General features: G+C 44.3%; 4 protein-coding genes across 4 annotated transcripts; 1 reads left to right on the top strand and 3 right to left on the bottom strand.

Moving 5' to 3' along the window:
- Nucleotides 1–324: 324 nt before the first annotated feature.
- JR316_0004060 (Aspyridones efflux protein apdF) lies at nucleotides 325–2727 on the top strand (the record flags this gene model as incomplete). The annotated part of the gene is made up of 12 exons (XM_047889829.1): nucleotides 325–549; nucleotides 629–651; nucleotides 955–979; nucleotides 1043–1098; nucleotides 1161–1182; nucleotides 1244–1411; nucleotides 1516–1670; nucleotides 1738–1801; nucleotides 1862–2171; nucleotides 2215–2332; nucleotides 2389–2576; nucleotides 2648–2727. The coding sequence occupies 12 exons, from the start codon at nucleotides 325–327 to the stop codon at nucleotides 2725–2727; spliced, it is 1434 nt and encodes a 477-aa protein (XP_047752203.1).
- A 2194-nt stretch (nucleotides 2728–4921) lies between these two features.
- Nucleotides 4922–5464, bottom strand: JR316_0004059 (Hydrophobin-3; the record flags this gene model as incomplete). Its single annotated transcript, XM_047889828.1, has 4 exons — nucleotides 4922–4969; nucleotides 5023–5181; nucleotides 5240–5320; nucleotides 5375–5464. The coding sequence occupies 4 exons, from the start codon at nucleotides 5462–5464 to the stop codon at nucleotides 4922–4924; spliced, it is 378 nt and encodes a 125-aa protein (XP_047752202.1).
- A 1782-nt stretch (nucleotides 5465–7246) lies between these two features.
- JR316_0004058 (Hydrophobin-2) lies at nucleotides 7247–7789 on the bottom strand (the record flags this gene model as incomplete). Its single annotated transcript, XM_047889827.1, has 4 exons — nucleotides 7247–7294; nucleotides 7354–7512; nucleotides 7567–7647; nucleotides 7700–7789. 4 exons carry the CDS (start codon nucleotides 7787–7789, stop codon nucleotides 7247–7249), a joined length of 378 nt encoding a protein of 125 aa, XP_047752201.1.
- Nucleotides 7790–11129: 3340 nt separating this feature from the next.
- On the bottom strand, nucleotides 11130–12779 carry JR316_0004057 (uncharacterized protein; the record flags this gene model as incomplete). The annotated part of the gene is made up of 1 exon (XM_047889826.1): nucleotides 11130–12779. The coding sequence occupies one exon, from the start codon at nucleotides 12777–12779 to the stop codon at nucleotides 11130–11132; it is 1650 nt and encodes a 549-aa protein (XP_047752200.1).
- Nucleotides 12780–16484: the final 3705 nt, after the last annotated feature.

The raw sequence follows: 16484 nt of genomic DNA, 5'->3' as shown, positions 1-16484 counted from the left end.
TCCATCAATAAGCTCGCGCTCTGGAACAAATTTCTTCCACTTTCTATTAAAAACCACCCCCCACCCTATGGCGCATTTGTTCCCTTGCAGAGTTATTGAGTCAACCAGAAACTTCGGTGTTACGGAAGACATGCACACGGGTTGCTCTGAAAATCGTCAGATTACTTGAAAATACGGTCTGCCCGGATGCCGTTGTAAGGAAATTTGGCTACTTAAGATAACCGGACCATCAATACTTTGCTCACGAGTGCCCCCTAAACTTCTACCCCTTCCCGTGGCGACTCACGCTTTCACTACTTATCTTCACTCTTTGCTACTGCCAGCATGACCTCCCTTCACGACGAACACCTCAATGACTCACGATACTCTCACGACATTACGATCGAAAACGTACGATCCTCCCGCGCCGACTCTATGTCCTCGACATCCAAAGAGAAATACACCGTGCACTCAACTATTGAAGCAGCTTCTACCAAAGACAAGGAAGAAGGGGAAGTAGAAGATGACTACCCGGATGGCGGTACGCGAGCATGGCTGATTTTGGCGGGGGTACGTTTCGAATCATCACAATTCTCCGTCTCCTCAAGTTATCTTTTTTAACTCACATAAAATTTTTTGACTTTCGTAGGCCATGTGCAATACGTTCTCGACGTAAGTATCTTTTATTTCCCAATGGCCTCTTTGTGTTTCTATTAGTCGTGAAGGCATCGCTGTCCTTGACCTCGTCCCTCCCTATTTTTTCCTTGATACGAGGTCCGGCGATGCCTTCGTGCAGGGGTCGTAGCGACCTCGTGACTCGCGCTATGCCATTCATCATGGTCGCCGCGACGCTGCCGACGCACACATGCCTCTTCATTATTACAACCTTGGCGTAGATATGTCATAGGAAGTCACACTTCATTTTTTTTGCATCATTTGATGAATTTTTAATGTTCTATTTTTAACGCAACGCAGGTTCGGCTATGTTAACTCATGGGGGGTGAGTAGTTTGGATTTGTTGCAGGCTAGGAAAAAGCTGACTTGTGGGTCATTATTACTTCAGATCTTCCAGAAGTACTACGAAGAGACATTACTAAGTAGTTCATCACCGTCAACAATGTGGGTACTTCTCCTGCACCACTTAGTCCAGGAGTGGGACGCTCACTAACTATGTTACGCAGTGCATGGATAGGCTCTATTCAGGTAGGTTATCCTTAACCTTCCACGCAGATATTCATATTAAAGCGTAATTAAATAATAATAGTATTCACTTGTTTTTCTACCCGGCCTCATTGTCGGGCGCCTGTTCGACCTAGGATATTTCCGCTCTATATTTCTGATATCAAGCGCAATTCTCGTTGGTGCGACCTTCCTCGTCGCCCAATGCACGCAGTACTGGCACTTCTTACTCTGTCAAGGGTTTGTTGTTGGTGTGAGTACTCCTTTCCATATCTTGTTCACCTGTTAACTAAAGTCATCTTATTTGTTATTTTCTTCTTGGTTTATTGTCCCCTGGCGTGATGTATATGTAACTAGTTTGGTTGTGGGGGAATATTTGGACCGACGACTGCAGTGATTGCTCACTGGTTCAAAAAACGCCGTGGGTTCGCGATGGGCCTAGTAGCTGTTGGCTCCTCGCTTGGTGGAACAATTCTACCTATAACAGCTAATAATCTGATTCCTCGTGTTGGGTGAGCCGCATATCTATACTTCTCTACTTCTCCTCGTACAACTACTAATCGTCCTTCTGATACCCAGGTTCAAATGGACCATGCGCATATTTGGATTCATCCTACTAACTACATTAGGGATGTCCAATCTGGTATGGCATTGTTTCGCTTATGATGGACCAATACTGAGTATATTGATAATGATGCTTCAGTTGCTTAAACGGCGCCTACCCCCAAAAAAAGTTGCAGGAGGACTCCTCAATCTTGCTGCATTCAAATCTGCGCCGTACTCTGTCTACTGTGCTTCGGCGTTTGTCACTTTCCTTGGGATCTATACTGGCGAGTTCAATCGTTCATTATTGTGTTCTCGGCTCATTCTTATCCCAACAGTCCTCACATATGTTGGTGTAAGCGCGACGGACATTGGAATCTCGTCAGATTTTGCATTCTACTTTATTGCTATCGCCAATGCAAGCTCGCTATTTGGCCGTTACGTTGCGGGGAACCTCTGTGATAAATTAGGTACGCTCTTCATCTATTTTGCCTTGTTGTTGAAGCGTAATAGTGGTTCTAGGGGCTATGAATGTGATGATTCCGTTCACCGTCTCAGCAGGCATCGTCACCTATGCCTGGCCATTCGCTCAGACGAAATCGTCCCTCATAGCGATCACAGTGATCTATGGGTACGTTCTATTTGATGCTGCATTTTCCCAAATGTCGTTCTGATCTCGACATCCAGCTTCGCATCAGGATCATACGTCTCCCTTCTATCTAATCCCATCATGGAGATGGGTGAGACAGGAGACGTTGGGCGTCGCATCGGAATGTTCATGAGCATTTTGGCGATAGGCGCGCTCGCTGGCCCCCCTATTTCTGGAGCCATTGGTACAGCCACAGGTGATTTTAAGGCAGTCGGGTACTACGCAGGTCTGTCTTCTGCATACTTATAAACCTCAGATAAACGTTCGATTTACTTACATATTTCTTTCCAATCCTAGGCACAGCCGTCCTCGTTGGTGTTGGTCTGATGAGTATCACACGGCATCTCATTCTCAAACGGATGTTTGGGAAAATATAGAAATGATTTCGACTTTGGGACCTTCGTTTCAGGGACAATGGTAGACAATAAAAATACAATATCAACAAATGAATTTTTCGTGGTCTTCGATAACCTAATATGCTAATTTATGCCCAGTCATTTTTCAGGTTAGTCAGAATCGCTCCATCTCACTCACAGCGACACAGAAGTTCCTCTCTCTTACATCCCCATTGCCACGGAGACAGAATGACATCCTAAAGCCACTTGCCCATCCTATGCGAGGAGTCAGGTTTATATAAAAATGAAAGAACAAATATACGACACGTACACGGCGATAGTCTGTACAGCACACTGGTTCATTGTTGCAGTGGCCAAAGGCGCCGTTGCCCATGACATCCATTGCCTTGCAGTCGACGCCCACAAGCTTGTTCATCAACTCCTCCGGTACTGTAATGTTCATTACCAAGAGAAGAACATTCTCGAGTATGCGATTGGTGGGCTGAGAACCAGTTGCAACAACTGTCGTTTTAGACTGGATGGCAGATAGTAGAGAAGAGACTGACACTATCGACACTCAGGCAACACGAAAGCGATCCCCCTATTTCCTCACAGGTAGAAACTGGATGCTTCTCCTTCCTGAGATGTGGCATTGGGGTCTAGGTAGATAGAAAATATAAGATCATTTGAGCCATACACAACCAGTTTGTGGTATTTTGCTGAGAAAAGATACTAACAAACGTAGGCGTAGAATTTGCAGCTCTACGTGACGCCAGAGCAATTATAAACAATATGACCAACGCCGTGAAGGCTGAAGATATTCGAAATGAAAGGGCAGAAAACATCCTGAAAAGGTGCAATAGTGGGGGAGATGTGGCTGGAAGTCGCTGGGATCTTGCAAAGCGGACTGAATTATACGTACATAAAAGGTTGCGCTTAAAAGACGATAATGAATCTGGTACATTGTGGACACGTTGCCCTTTCTTCACATTAACCCACTGTCACAATCATTGAATTGGCTGAGAAAGTACTTCAACATGGAGACATGAACTGACATAAAGGGTTTTGCAATAATTGGGACGGAGCCTTCGTTATCCGTGTGATCAGCACATCGGAGATTGATGTGGCGGAGTGAGATGAAAGGGGATCCCCTTGTGGACATTGACATTCCTTAACTGTTTACGTTAATTTTCAGTGTTGGGACCAATTAAATTACGATCGCTTCCATTTGCGGTGTGAGGGACACAGACACAGTGAGAGTCAGGGTTCCGTCGATTAATCTGTTGTAGCAGGCATGGTCGCCTAACAGGAGAGGACACGTATGCCTGCCTCGAAGGACGTCTGGTGGCTATTAGCTAATTTTTGATCCAGGACTGATAAGTTATGAATGAGTCCGTGAGAGTGAAGACGGCGATTGTGTAGTCAATGATATTGGGCTATGTTATGTTGGTATATCCCAGTCAGAAGTTGAAATGACTTAGGTCTACTTATGTGCCTTCATTCTGACTTGACATAAGGCGTGAAATTAATAAGGATAATCAATCTTCTTTCCTGATTTCACTTGAGACAGCGTTTCTGTGATAATATCTCTACACAGTACTTCTTCAGACTGACAGGATTTCGAAGAGTGATTATTCTTTTATTGGTATCCGATCGACGGACATTTCGACATGAGAAGCTGCGGCCCGGTTATGTGGCAATGAGGGAAACAAAATAGGTGGGGGAGGGGTGACAGGGATGGATTATATGATAGTGACAATCGTGTGGTGTCGAGATCCTGCTGAGCTATCGAGGTCATTCCTGACTATGTAGTATGTACCATCATCGACGCGTTCATGTGCTAACCTATCCGCGATGCCCGCAGTAGTTCCAGTTCCGATCACGTGTAAGAATGTATCATATTAAGCGCTGGAGCATGGAGACCCTTGAAAACAGCGGCCATCTACTAAGCTAATTCGAAATACTCATTTTTTAAGCATAGAACCGGTTCGAATTATTTTCTCAACTCCGGGTGTGGCACTAACTAACACAGAATTGCCTGACGGGGGACAACTAGTACAGAAAAATTGAATTGGATAACTTGTGATTTTTTATTTATTTACACCGCATTTCTGGACAGTTTAAAGACAAAAGAAGACGACACATTGGATGCCTTATAATCAACCGATCGTAGTGACGTTTGTATGGTTTATACAACAGTTCAAGGTCACCTCCGGGACGAATTGACGGCAACAACTTAGAGGTTGACGTTGACGGGAGTGCAGCCAATTACGAGGGCTCCAGCCTAATGACGGGTTTTAATAAATGTACAGTTAGATGCGAATAAATGAGGCTTACGAAGTTGTTGTTCTGGCAGCAGACGGGTTGGGCACTAGCACTGCAGCTATTTCCAACAAGAAGAGACGTGCAGTCAGCACCAACGAGGGCGGTAACAGGAGAAACGGCGATTTGAGCGAAGCTCAGAAGGAATGAGATAACACCGCCGAGAGCGTTAGCCTGTTTAAATAATTTGTAAGTGTTTTGCACAACTTGATGTTGGTTAAGTTAACTTTACCTGGGATGCGAAGTTGCAACAGAAGAGAGAGTCAGTGTTGCACTGGCTGGCGGGGGTGGTGGGAGTAGCACCGGGGGCAAACTATGAAGATAAACGTTAGATAAATACATGGAAGGGCCTAACGAGAACACGTACAGTGGTGACGGTAACCGTAGTGGTTGTAGCGGCGGCCAGGCCAGCGAAGAAGAGGACGAAGGCGAGGACAGAGTAGACACGAGCGAACATCTTGTAATAAAGGTTTTAATCAAAGGAGGCTTTGCGTACTCGATTGGTGATTCCACTTCTCTCACTTTGCAGCTTTTATATCTTTTTTCTGGGGCACGTCTGCATTTAGAAGTTGTTCAGGAGTAGAAGTGCAATGAGAAAATCTTGAAGTCGGTGGAACCAAGAAATATATTCTTCCCGAATATGGACGAATTATTCCATAGATTCGGGATCGCGTATGATAAACATGAGAAGTCAAGTATTTCATTGGTCAACATAGGAGGCAGTCCAAAAAAAATTGTGCACATCGGCTAGCACGTCCGATAACTTGAAAGGTAACTGGTAATTGGTGTCAAGTTGAAGCTTGGATGAATTTACGTTATAGTAACTACAATTCATCTGAGCGGTTGATACAAACCTGCTCTACAACAGCGTGCCTGTCATTTCGACATATCGTATTGAATTGTAGGGGATAACGCGCCCAAAAGTTAACTAATTTCTCAACAGTGATGATTTGATTGGCACTTACCTTCACTTATCATACTTGTGACACAGCATGACAATCTCCAGAAAACTCGAGGACACCCTAGTTATGCCACCTGGCTGTGTCTTTTTCTGAGCAAATCATTCAAACATTGTGTCCCAAACGAGACCGTCTTACGTATTTAATCCTCCCGCCCTGTGTGTAAAACAATCCTGTGACAATCGTGAGTGCGGAAGGCTGGGGTTATTCCCAAAGAATTAGCGAGGAGGACAAGACCTTGAACACAAGATGCAGACGCACAGTCTACTGGGTACTTTATCCTGTCCCCAACCTCAGTATATCACTAGTCCTCTGACTGAGTTCAGCACATATTCACATCCATCAATATGAATCCTCGGAGACACCCGTTTTTCAGGTACATGAAGCCGCAGACTCTTACGATACGATCCGTACTCGGCGCTATTTGCATAGTGCTAAACCTATCCACATTCTCAGTGCTGCAGTGTCCGTTGATCAGTTCGAAACAAAATATTTCCATCAATTTCCACAGTCACTTAATCTGTCAAACAAGGTCGTAGTATTCACTCATTCTTTAAAGAAGAGATAAGAAATTCGGACTACTATCATTCATATTGGATGTTGGCAAGAAAGATATCAGGTGCCTGTTAATGTTAGGCTATCAACAATGAACATCAAATTCGTCGCTAGTAGTTCTCAATATAACTCTCAACTCTTGAGAGCCAAATGCATACCACGGTGAATCTAATCACATTTTATAAAATGAGTATTTGCACAAAGAAGTGGTAACATGATCAACCTTACCATTAATCTGGAGACATTATGAAATCGTACTGCGGCATTCATGACAAAAGCTGGCATGCGTTTAGTGAAACGTAAACCCGTTCGGTGCTACTCAACTCTTTAAATGTTTCCCAGAGTGGTTGATCTGCGAGTTATTTCTGTAGGACCCTTCCCATGACAGGTACAGAAGCTTCGGACCGATTGGGGTGACCATGTATTTTGTATCTGGGAATTGAACAAGTCGACATTGGAAACATAAAGTAACTTTATTAATACACAAATTTGGCGCCAGGAATTTAAATATAGATCTCAAATGAATTGCTTGATTCAATCGATAATAGCCAAGTACAAAACACGTTTATATTCAAAAAGAGAACAATTTTTACAGGTTTTTGAATTTATATTACGGAGACAATGAAAACAAGACCCTATTCTCGACATTTAAGGTACCACTGTGAAGGGCCGCACACAGCTTAGCACGGTACAGCTCGAGCACACTTTGCCTATGAACAGACTGATTAGAGGTTGACGTTGACGGGGGTGCACCCAATGACGATTGCTCCGGCCTAAAACAGTCGTTAGAAAAGAATAATAGGTTTGAAATAAATAGTTAGATGAAGCTTACAAAGTTGTTGTTCTGGCAGCAGACGGGTTGGGCACTGGCACTGCAGCTGTTTCCAGCAATAAGGGATGTGCAGTCTGCGCCAACGAGAGCAGTAACAGGAGAGACGGCAATTTGGGCGATGCCGAGCAGGAATTGGATGACTCCACCGAGAACATTAGCCTGTTTATTTAATCAATAAATCATAGACCGAAATATATAGTAGAGTCATATTACCTGTTGGGCAAGGTTGCAGCAGAAAAGAGAGTCAGTGTTGCACTGGCTGGCGGGGGTGGTGGGGGTTGCACCGGGGGCAAACTACGAGGTGGAACGTTAGTTAGTTGCATGGAAGACCGCGACAAACACCTACAGTGGTGACGGTAACCGTAGTGGTTGTAGCGGCAGCAAGGCCAGCGAAGAAGAAGATGAAGGCGAGGACAGAGTAGACACGAGAGAACATCTTGTACGACTTATCAAAATCGGATGGAAAGTTGATTAGGCAAACGGTCGTGTATCGTTCCTTCTTATACCTTTGCTGAAGGGTAACTACTTTCAAATATGATCATAAAACCAAAAAAAATGAATGAATAAACACCGATGACCTGGGAAACTCAGGATGTTGGAACAATTGCCAGGAACCCACAGACTATCCATGAGTGCCAGGGTGCGTCGTGTAACTGAACCATTTCAAAGTGATCCAAGGTTTTGGGACCATGTATCTTGACAGACATGAGAAGTTGAACCGTGTTAGGCAAATGACAGAGGCTGTTCACATTATATTAACCAATATGTTTTGTTCGAGATACAAACGTTACCAGAACTTTCGAAGATGTAGATCTGGTAGAGTGCTGGAATGTCTGTGAGTATTAATCAACAAAGGTATCAACATAGGTCCATCACGACAGCTATGTGAATTAGATCAAAGTATGATGTCATCCATTACGCAGATATTTTGAAAAACGCTGGTGAAGGGACTTGGAGAGATTTTATTGCGGCATGGTACAGAGGGTCGGTGCATTCGGCGCGGTAAAAGCCAACATAACTATCTGGCCAACGCGACACTTGAACGCCACCAAGTCAGGGATGAAAGTCATGTCAACGAAAGAGAAATTTCCTAGTACTAGGTGAATTACAAAGGGTCAGATGATTTTGATTTCCATAATCAATAGATGCGAAATTAAATGTGTACCTTGACACTTCTCGATACCGCTTAATCGACTAACTTAATGAGCGTCTAAGAATACCAGATCAAATCTTCTTGCGATGTATTTCCTACCTTCGGAGTTTGCCTTATCGAGTCTGACACGTAAAATGTAGTGACCCACAGTACAGAGGTGAGAAAGACAACACATGGAGTGACAGATAACGGCAGAGAGTGAAGGACAAGTATAACCCATAGAAGAAGGGTGGCGCCGAATACGAACATTCAAGAGATGACCTCAAATGCAAGTGAGGAACAGTCCAATGGAGACCGGAAGACAAACGACTTGCGAGGATGCAAAACACAAAGGCATCTCAGCCCAAAGGTAACATATCGGCATCGGCGGCGATTTTCAATCCACATGATGTGCGGGCGACATGGGAAAGATATAAGCCCTTTCATATCTTGGTAATTCGATGGAATTATTAGGCATTTTCCGTGAGATAACAAGAAACCAAACCGGTCCATGTTTAGAGTTGCTATGTCGGGAAAGAATGAAAGATCCGCGAGGGATGGTAGTTATTCTTGCAGTGCAATGAATTTGATAGTAGCAGGGTTCCTTGACAGTGATAATGTTTCACCCCCGTCCAGTAAGAGGTAACAGAAAGGCCGTAACAAAGACAATCCTGCAAATTTTAGTTGGTCCAAATAGAGGTTACGCTGAAATCCTTTGACTCACACAGATATTTGACCCAATTGACCCCTCAACTTGAAATCAGCGCTTCAGGAGGTTTTTGACGAGTCTGCTGGCAGCCTGGCAGGTATAGAAGGTATCTTAGAAGTCCCCTTTATGCAGTAGGTGACAGTCAGTTCCTCTAGCCAAACTCTTTGTATATTTGTTTCGATGATATATGGAAGTGAGTCCGGGAAATGTTCAACGTTCAACGTTCAATGGTGACTGGTTGAGTTTGGGTGCCATCATTCAAGACTTGTGACACTAACGCTCGTGACACAAAACGCTGACCAATCAAAATGCTGAGTCAGTCGAAGGGCGAGCTCAACGTCGGACGCGCAACGCCAACCTGTACCTTCCCTACTACCATCAATACCACATTTTCAAGGGTTTACAATTAAATGAATGTGCAAATACCCAATTTTGAAGAAGCTGCCAATGTCGCCACGGAGTTCATATACAGTGCGATTTTCTCTTCCCAGTTCCTCAAATGTGGCCTGACACTTCCGTACACTAGGTATCGACAATCTTCCGAATGAAGTAGCCCACTTACTTCAAGAGATAAGGCATCGTGAAACACGGACCCAAGGTGCGCCGCTGTTTTTCGTCCTTTTTGTCTCGCGCATTCTAATGACCCTTTTAATCGCCAGATTTGCAGCAGGAGATTGACAAGGATTCCGCTAAATATATTCGACATTCACGTCGTGCATCGTCTGCTTCCGCCTCTGCTACACCACCATCACCGTCATCTCGTGCGCCTTCTCCCAAAACTGTATCTATTCCTGCGAAAATCGCAGCCTCCTATTCCGAAATCCAAGAACTTGCAGCCGAGAAATGTGTGCTTGCCACTCGCCTCATCGAAATTATCACACGTACGCGTGCAAAGCTTGACCACGATATTATGAAAGTACGCACGTTGCAAGGTGACTCCCCAGAAGTTATCGCTGCTGCTGCGGCCGCCGCTGCTTCGAAACCCCTGGTTGGGCTTCCATCCTTGAGCGCGGACAGTTTCGGCGCGCCAGGCCGTAATCCTGCCCTGGCGATTAGCGAAAGTCTCAGGAACGCCTTGTCAATCCCACCAGTGCCAGACGTGCGATTGGCTACCCAGGTCGCGGTTGCTGCATCGCCAACACCTTCTACTGGACATGCCACCAAGAGTACGTATCAAATAAATTATAATGTTTTATATTTGTATTATCTCAATATCTTTCTTTCTAGAACGCCGCATTACAGCTACTCAATCCATCAAAATTTCTCCTGTCGGCTCGCCCACGAAGCATCGTTCCGCATCTCCGACTGTCGCACCAGCTGCGGCCCACGTACCGCAAAAATCTCGTCTTTCACGGCAAGTTCAACTTGTTGTGGAAGAAACTGATCCAGATATGGATGCAGACGGTGACGAAGATGCCGACGCCGAAGAGGAGAACGAAGACGAGACGCCATATTGCTTTTGCCAGAAGCCAAGCTACGGCGATGTGAGTACTCATTATCACGACACAGTAAAGTAATGTTTATGCCGACTATGTTTCAGATGATAGCGTGCGACAATGAAGGAGGTTGCCCATACGAATGGGTATGTACCGCGTTTTATTCTTACACTACACTGTTCTAAAGTCTTCAAAGTTCCATTTGGCTTGCGTTGGTCTTAAACAACCTACCCCTGAGAAGTGGTACTGCGCTGTCTGTATAAGGGACAAGGGACTAACAGGGACTGTCACGACTTCAAGGAAAGGAAGAAAGAAGTAACGCTATATCCTGTGCTTGTTTTTGTATTTTTGCTTTTATTAGCATTCCTTATTCCCCACTCATACCTTACAGATTGTAGGATTTTGTTGTACCATTATTGTGTGTAAGATATGCCTCATTTATACCATTGACAACACTATCGACCATACCTACTCAATCGCAAGCTATAGTTACGTGCGTCTAGAGCAGGTCAAGCTCGTTGACGATTCCCGCCATTGCGGATTCGTAGTCGATTTCAGACGGGAAAAGTACTTGTTCCGACCATATGTCCCCATCCCCTAACTCGAGTTTCGTCTCAAACATCTTAGCTAATGTCACCAGCAACTCGGGATTGCCTTGATAATTGTGGACCTGAAGAATTCTAATACGCGACCCAACATCCCGGCGCCGAGACAGAAATTGGTGTAATGGGCCATCCCTGGCAAGCGAATCATTCTCCTCCCAGCGTATGGAAACGGTGCCCAAGCAGGGGAAAGGATGGCACCCTACCTCCTTGCGATCCTCCAGCAACTCGTTTAGGACCCCCAATGTCCCCATATCAATCGAAAGAAGTTCCATCTTCAGGAGTCGGTCCAAGAACTCTTCAAGAACGCTTGTGACTGAAGGAAGGTAACTGAAACTTAGAGAAACTTCCTTAACCATAGAGACTTGCTTTGGAGGGAGCGCCTTTAGTATCAAACAAGGGAAGTGGCTCTCATCCCAATCATTGTCGATGTTGTGGATCGATACGAAAGGGCGAAAATCCGACCTAGTCGGGTCCAAATTGAGATGGCACATTGACTCCTGTAACCCATACCCGAGGTGTGACCATTTCTGGGGCGAATTATGGAAAAATGTGGACAGGGCCGCTGCAAGACCTTCGAGCTCGTCTGCCGACACGTTCTCTTCACAATTGCCTTCAAGTTGCAGGGCGCAGTTTGGGGCGGGTACGAGTAGCAGTAAAATTGGGATGAAAGAGAAAGGTGCAGTACCAAACAGCGAAAGGAATTTAAGGCTGGGGATGCTAACAGGACCAACACTGCTTATGTTGCCATCTTCGTCGTCTGATTCCTCGAGGAATACATGTCCAGAAAGTTTGAGCAGTTCAAGATATTTCATGTTGCTCAAAAGGTGCAGCAACTCTGGAACGTTGAATACGTCGATTGGAAGATCCCAAACTTCCCTGATATTGCGGTACCAGCTGAGGTCAGGGTCAATAAAACGACGGGCACGAAACCCGACCAGTCGAGGGGCGTAATCTCCGAGAAATACGTCATTCTCGTCGGCCTTCACACCATGGAAGATCATCCCGAGAGCCAAAAGCTCCATATTCGGTGAAGGGCGTTGAAGGGCGGCCCAGAGCTCGGATTTGAGGGCGCTCCCACATAAGAACAAACGACGAATTCGAGTCCAGTGATTGGCCAGAATTTCTTTGAAAAAGTCAAGATAATGCTTTTCGCCAGTCAAAGTACCGACGACTGTGAGCAAGCGATTGCCGGTTCGTCGCAGGACTTCGTTCCTCCATTCGTCACTAGCTTGATCAAGGCAGTGAAGGTCTAGGCTGGTGGCCCAAATTTTTGGCGAATCGAGAAGTATTTCCCTCCAGTGGTGACACACTTGGGAACTACTCCGGGTGACAGTTAGAGCTGCTTCATGCTCGGGTGTGGGTACAATGTCGTCGATAGCGGTATTTATCAGGTCGATGTAACAGGCATCAGCATGACCATTCAAGGAGAAGATGTTGACGAGTATCTCTGTACTGAGTTTGTTGATGGGAGTATCGGTTAACAGCACCCCGGAAATGTTGATTTCCATACTGTGCCTCCTCTTCTTCAAACCGTCTGTCGGCATTTATGCAAAATGATAGGCGATTAATCGACTGGCCAGCTGGGGAAGACAGAGATTTGTGCTACAGGGTAGACGATAAAGAAAACTAGGTAGATTTATGAAAAAAGAGAAGTTATAACTTTTATAATAGACGAAGTGGTAGATCTATTCAAGGAGAACACAATTAAGAAGGATGTGGGTCCATGGTTAACATATTCAGAACATAGGTTGGACCCTTTGACGCGGAAAAAAAATTCACACAATGACAATAAAGACAATTTCACTGCGTGGACCTCTCGGTGTGTTCTCTTCTTAATACAGATTGCAACCTCATTTCCACGAACCAATTGAAGTCTTAAAGAGTGCTTTAGTTGTTTGTCTGCTTAAACATTCCAAATTTTTATGTCAAGAGTAATTACGTCACATTTCATAATGAGGCGTCAGGTCATTCATTTCTCAAGTAATGGAATTAAATATTGATTATATCGCTACTAAACTCTCGGATTTCTTAAATGATGCTAAGCTTCTGGTACATTTTCAAACGCATTAAAGTCTGTATATAAGCTGGGGTTTCCTCCTCTAGAGGCATAATTAGTCACACGTGGTAGTATTGTGTGTTTGCATTGCAACGTTATTGAAGGTGTATGGCTGTCCACTTCTATGCTTCCTGAATGTATCCGCAGCAGACTGACATTATGTTGGGATGCAATGTAAATTATCCTTATGTTAAGAATATTCAAAGTTTCAAACACCAACAACGTCCAAACCTTTGCCTATATTTAGTCCTGGCCCCGGTGCCGACCCGAGCCGAATGCTATGTGCGCTAGCTTAGCTCCATATGGTATTGCATGGTATTGCTATTGGCGTTAAGAGCGGTGTTTTGGGGAAACAGTCACTTTTACGGCTCTATGGATCGTTCAATCAATTTCTCTAAGAACTATATATTAAATAACCGTGACCGAAGTTTTTTTGGGCCCTTCGAATCCAAAGTTCTAATTACTGTACCACGTTAAGAATCAGAGGGGCATAGGAAAAAATAAGTGCAGCGCAAGTGCGCAAGTGCAAAACGTGCAAATGCAAGTGCACGGTGGCTGTGCTGCAGTGCAGTGCAAGTGCATGCGAGTGCACGGTGGCTGTGCTCAAGTGCAGTGCAGTGCGCGCGCAAGTGCAAACATAAAAAAAACGCAAATGCACAGTCCGTTATAGTACACAGCGTCATATACTTGATATACATGATATTTACATAGATAATCAATGTTGTACCTAGGAGATTGAATATTATTTCTTTGTTTTTGACTTCACTGCCTTCGCTGCAGTCCTATTTTCAGGGATAGGCCGTGGCCTAAGGTTTCTCTTCTCTCCTACTAGGCTCGGTGGGTCGTATAATTTTGACAGAGTTTGGGTTGGTAGGAATGATAGAAAAGCCATGTATCGTCTTAATAAGTAGAGTGAGACCTCCGTGAAGGGCCACCCTTTTCCACTTTATAATAAAGTTGTCTGCCAGTGTTACATGAATGAATATCATCAGTCAACTGCCATGAAAAATATCAAATAATAGTATATACTTACCTTTGATAGTATATCTGCTGTAAAAATTATGGATGAAGTATTCCCAATCCAACTCTTTCGTTCTCAGACAGCTATCAATTGACGAAGGGATTGAACTAAGTCATTGTCACGGTCTCTGATTCTAGACATGTCAAGCGTCAACCCCCAAAAAGCCTTCCATAGGCACGGTGACACTCGAGTACTATGAAGTAAACATAAGTGCATTCAAGTGCAATGTAAGTGTGTGCAAGTGCAGTGCAAGTGCACGCAAGTGCAATGCAAGTGCAATGCAAGTGCAATGCGAGTGCATGCAAGTGCAGTGCGAGTGCATGAAAGTGCGCGCAAGTGCACGTGAGTGCACGCGAGTGCAGTGCAAGTGCACGCAAGTGCAGTGCAGTGCAAGTGCAGTGTAAAGCAAGTGCATGTGACATAAATGTGACATAAATTAGAAGGTTATCGGAGACGAGTCAATTATTGTATAATTGCCAGCAGAATCCCCAGCTGTAAGCATAATTTTTAATGTTACCCGATTTCTTAATCCGAATAGAGGAAGTTTTAGCAGGCAGACATTGTTTTGCTTGATGTAGTACCTCATCATTGTAGAGAGAATATTCAAACTTATTTTTGATTTATTTCGCCCCAAGGTGCCCAGAGAGAGTAAAAAACACTATTCGGTAGAGTGGGTATACCACACAGACCGAAATATATAAGTTTTATGTGTTATTTTCCCATACTCCAAGGCAGAAGGTGTATTTACAACGAGTTCATTGGTTCTTGTGACGACAGATCACAAGTCCGTGACAACACATCCCTGGCAGTGAAATGTGCCAGAAAATGGCGCACAAACTGTCTGAAGCAAATTTTAGAATAAATAGTCTAACAGAGGTAGTATTCAAAACTCATGCTAGAAGCCAAAATTGTTTATGCGCCTCAGACCTCAGTTGTACGAGCAAAACATGGCATGTTCTCCTCACTCGGCATGCACCGGCACCTTTGTCCCGAGGAAATAATTGTGACATATTCACACACTGTCACGCGCGATGCAAGTGCAGAGTTGCACTTGCATTGCACTTGCATGCACTTGCATGCACTTGCGTGCACTTATTTTTCTATTTGCCCGAATCAGAGCAATCACGGTAGATTGTTGAACCACAGATCCAAATCATCAATCAACCTGTAGTAGGCTCACATTATTCATGTTAATTCTCTCGATCATTTAGAATGTCCTCTAGGTTAGCCCACAACACCATCTCCTCCTATGTGTGTTGGGGAACTTCTCAGGCGCTCATAAAGCACATCAACCAATAGTTTCGATTGGTACAAAGCTAAATTTCGGTGTATATTTCGAATGTAAATTCATTAGAATCAGAGCTATACATTTATATCAGTTATACAATAATTTGGGTAGGTTTATAGCCGAGATACCCCAAATAAATCACCCACATGGCTCAGAAAAGTGCCCAGCAAAGTGTTCTTTGATGGTGTCGGGGAGCTCAAGCGACCAAAACATTTTTTGAGCACTTAAAATGCAGTCGCACAACGATATCATCTGTGCTCAAAAGATGGTAGATTACATTTACAGCACGGAAATGTACCAGTCTATAACATCGGAAGTCAAAATTCTCCGACAGAAGACTAGTCCTCACTTTATTTCTGCTATTGTAGTGGCTAGTGACAGGATATACGATGTAACATGCCTAAGGTTTACCTTGCCACAGGAAAGTCGGGTGAAAAGGACAGAATATCACATCATGCTGCGCTTCCTACAAAAAGCTAAAGATTGTAATCAGTAATGCTTTATACAGTTTTCCTGTCAGTAGCACAGCAATCCACACGACTACGTTTCTTCTCTTCTAATACTTAATGGATCATTAAACTCTGGGTACGTCGGAGCTCGGAAATATGTTAAAGAAGTTCAGCGAAGAAGTGATAATTCCACAACATCGCAATGATGTTCTGATTGTAGGTCCAATCACATTCTGATTTACTGAAATGTCCATGCTCAGCGGCGCGTGACGAGTAGCATAGACGCCGGGCCGTTTACCTTGATAGGAAATGTTGTTATATGATGCGATATGATATGATAAAATCACGACAAGCCCAATGCTCGATGCCCAAAGTTACCCAGATGATTGAGTCAGCGCAGCAGGCTGGGTGATTTTGGTCTTTTTTGGATATGCT

This window comes from Psilocybe cubensis, chromosome 3, assembly GCF_017499595.1.
Source record: "Psilocybe cubensis strain MGC-MH-2018 chromosome 3, whole genome shotgun sequence".
Lineage (NCBI taxonomy): Eukaryota > Fungi > Basidiomycota > Agaricomycetes > Agaricales > Agrocybaceae > Psilocybe > Psilocybe cubensis.
Note: the sequence above shows the minus strand (reverse complement) of the source record. Positions and strands in the feature narration are given on the sequence as shown.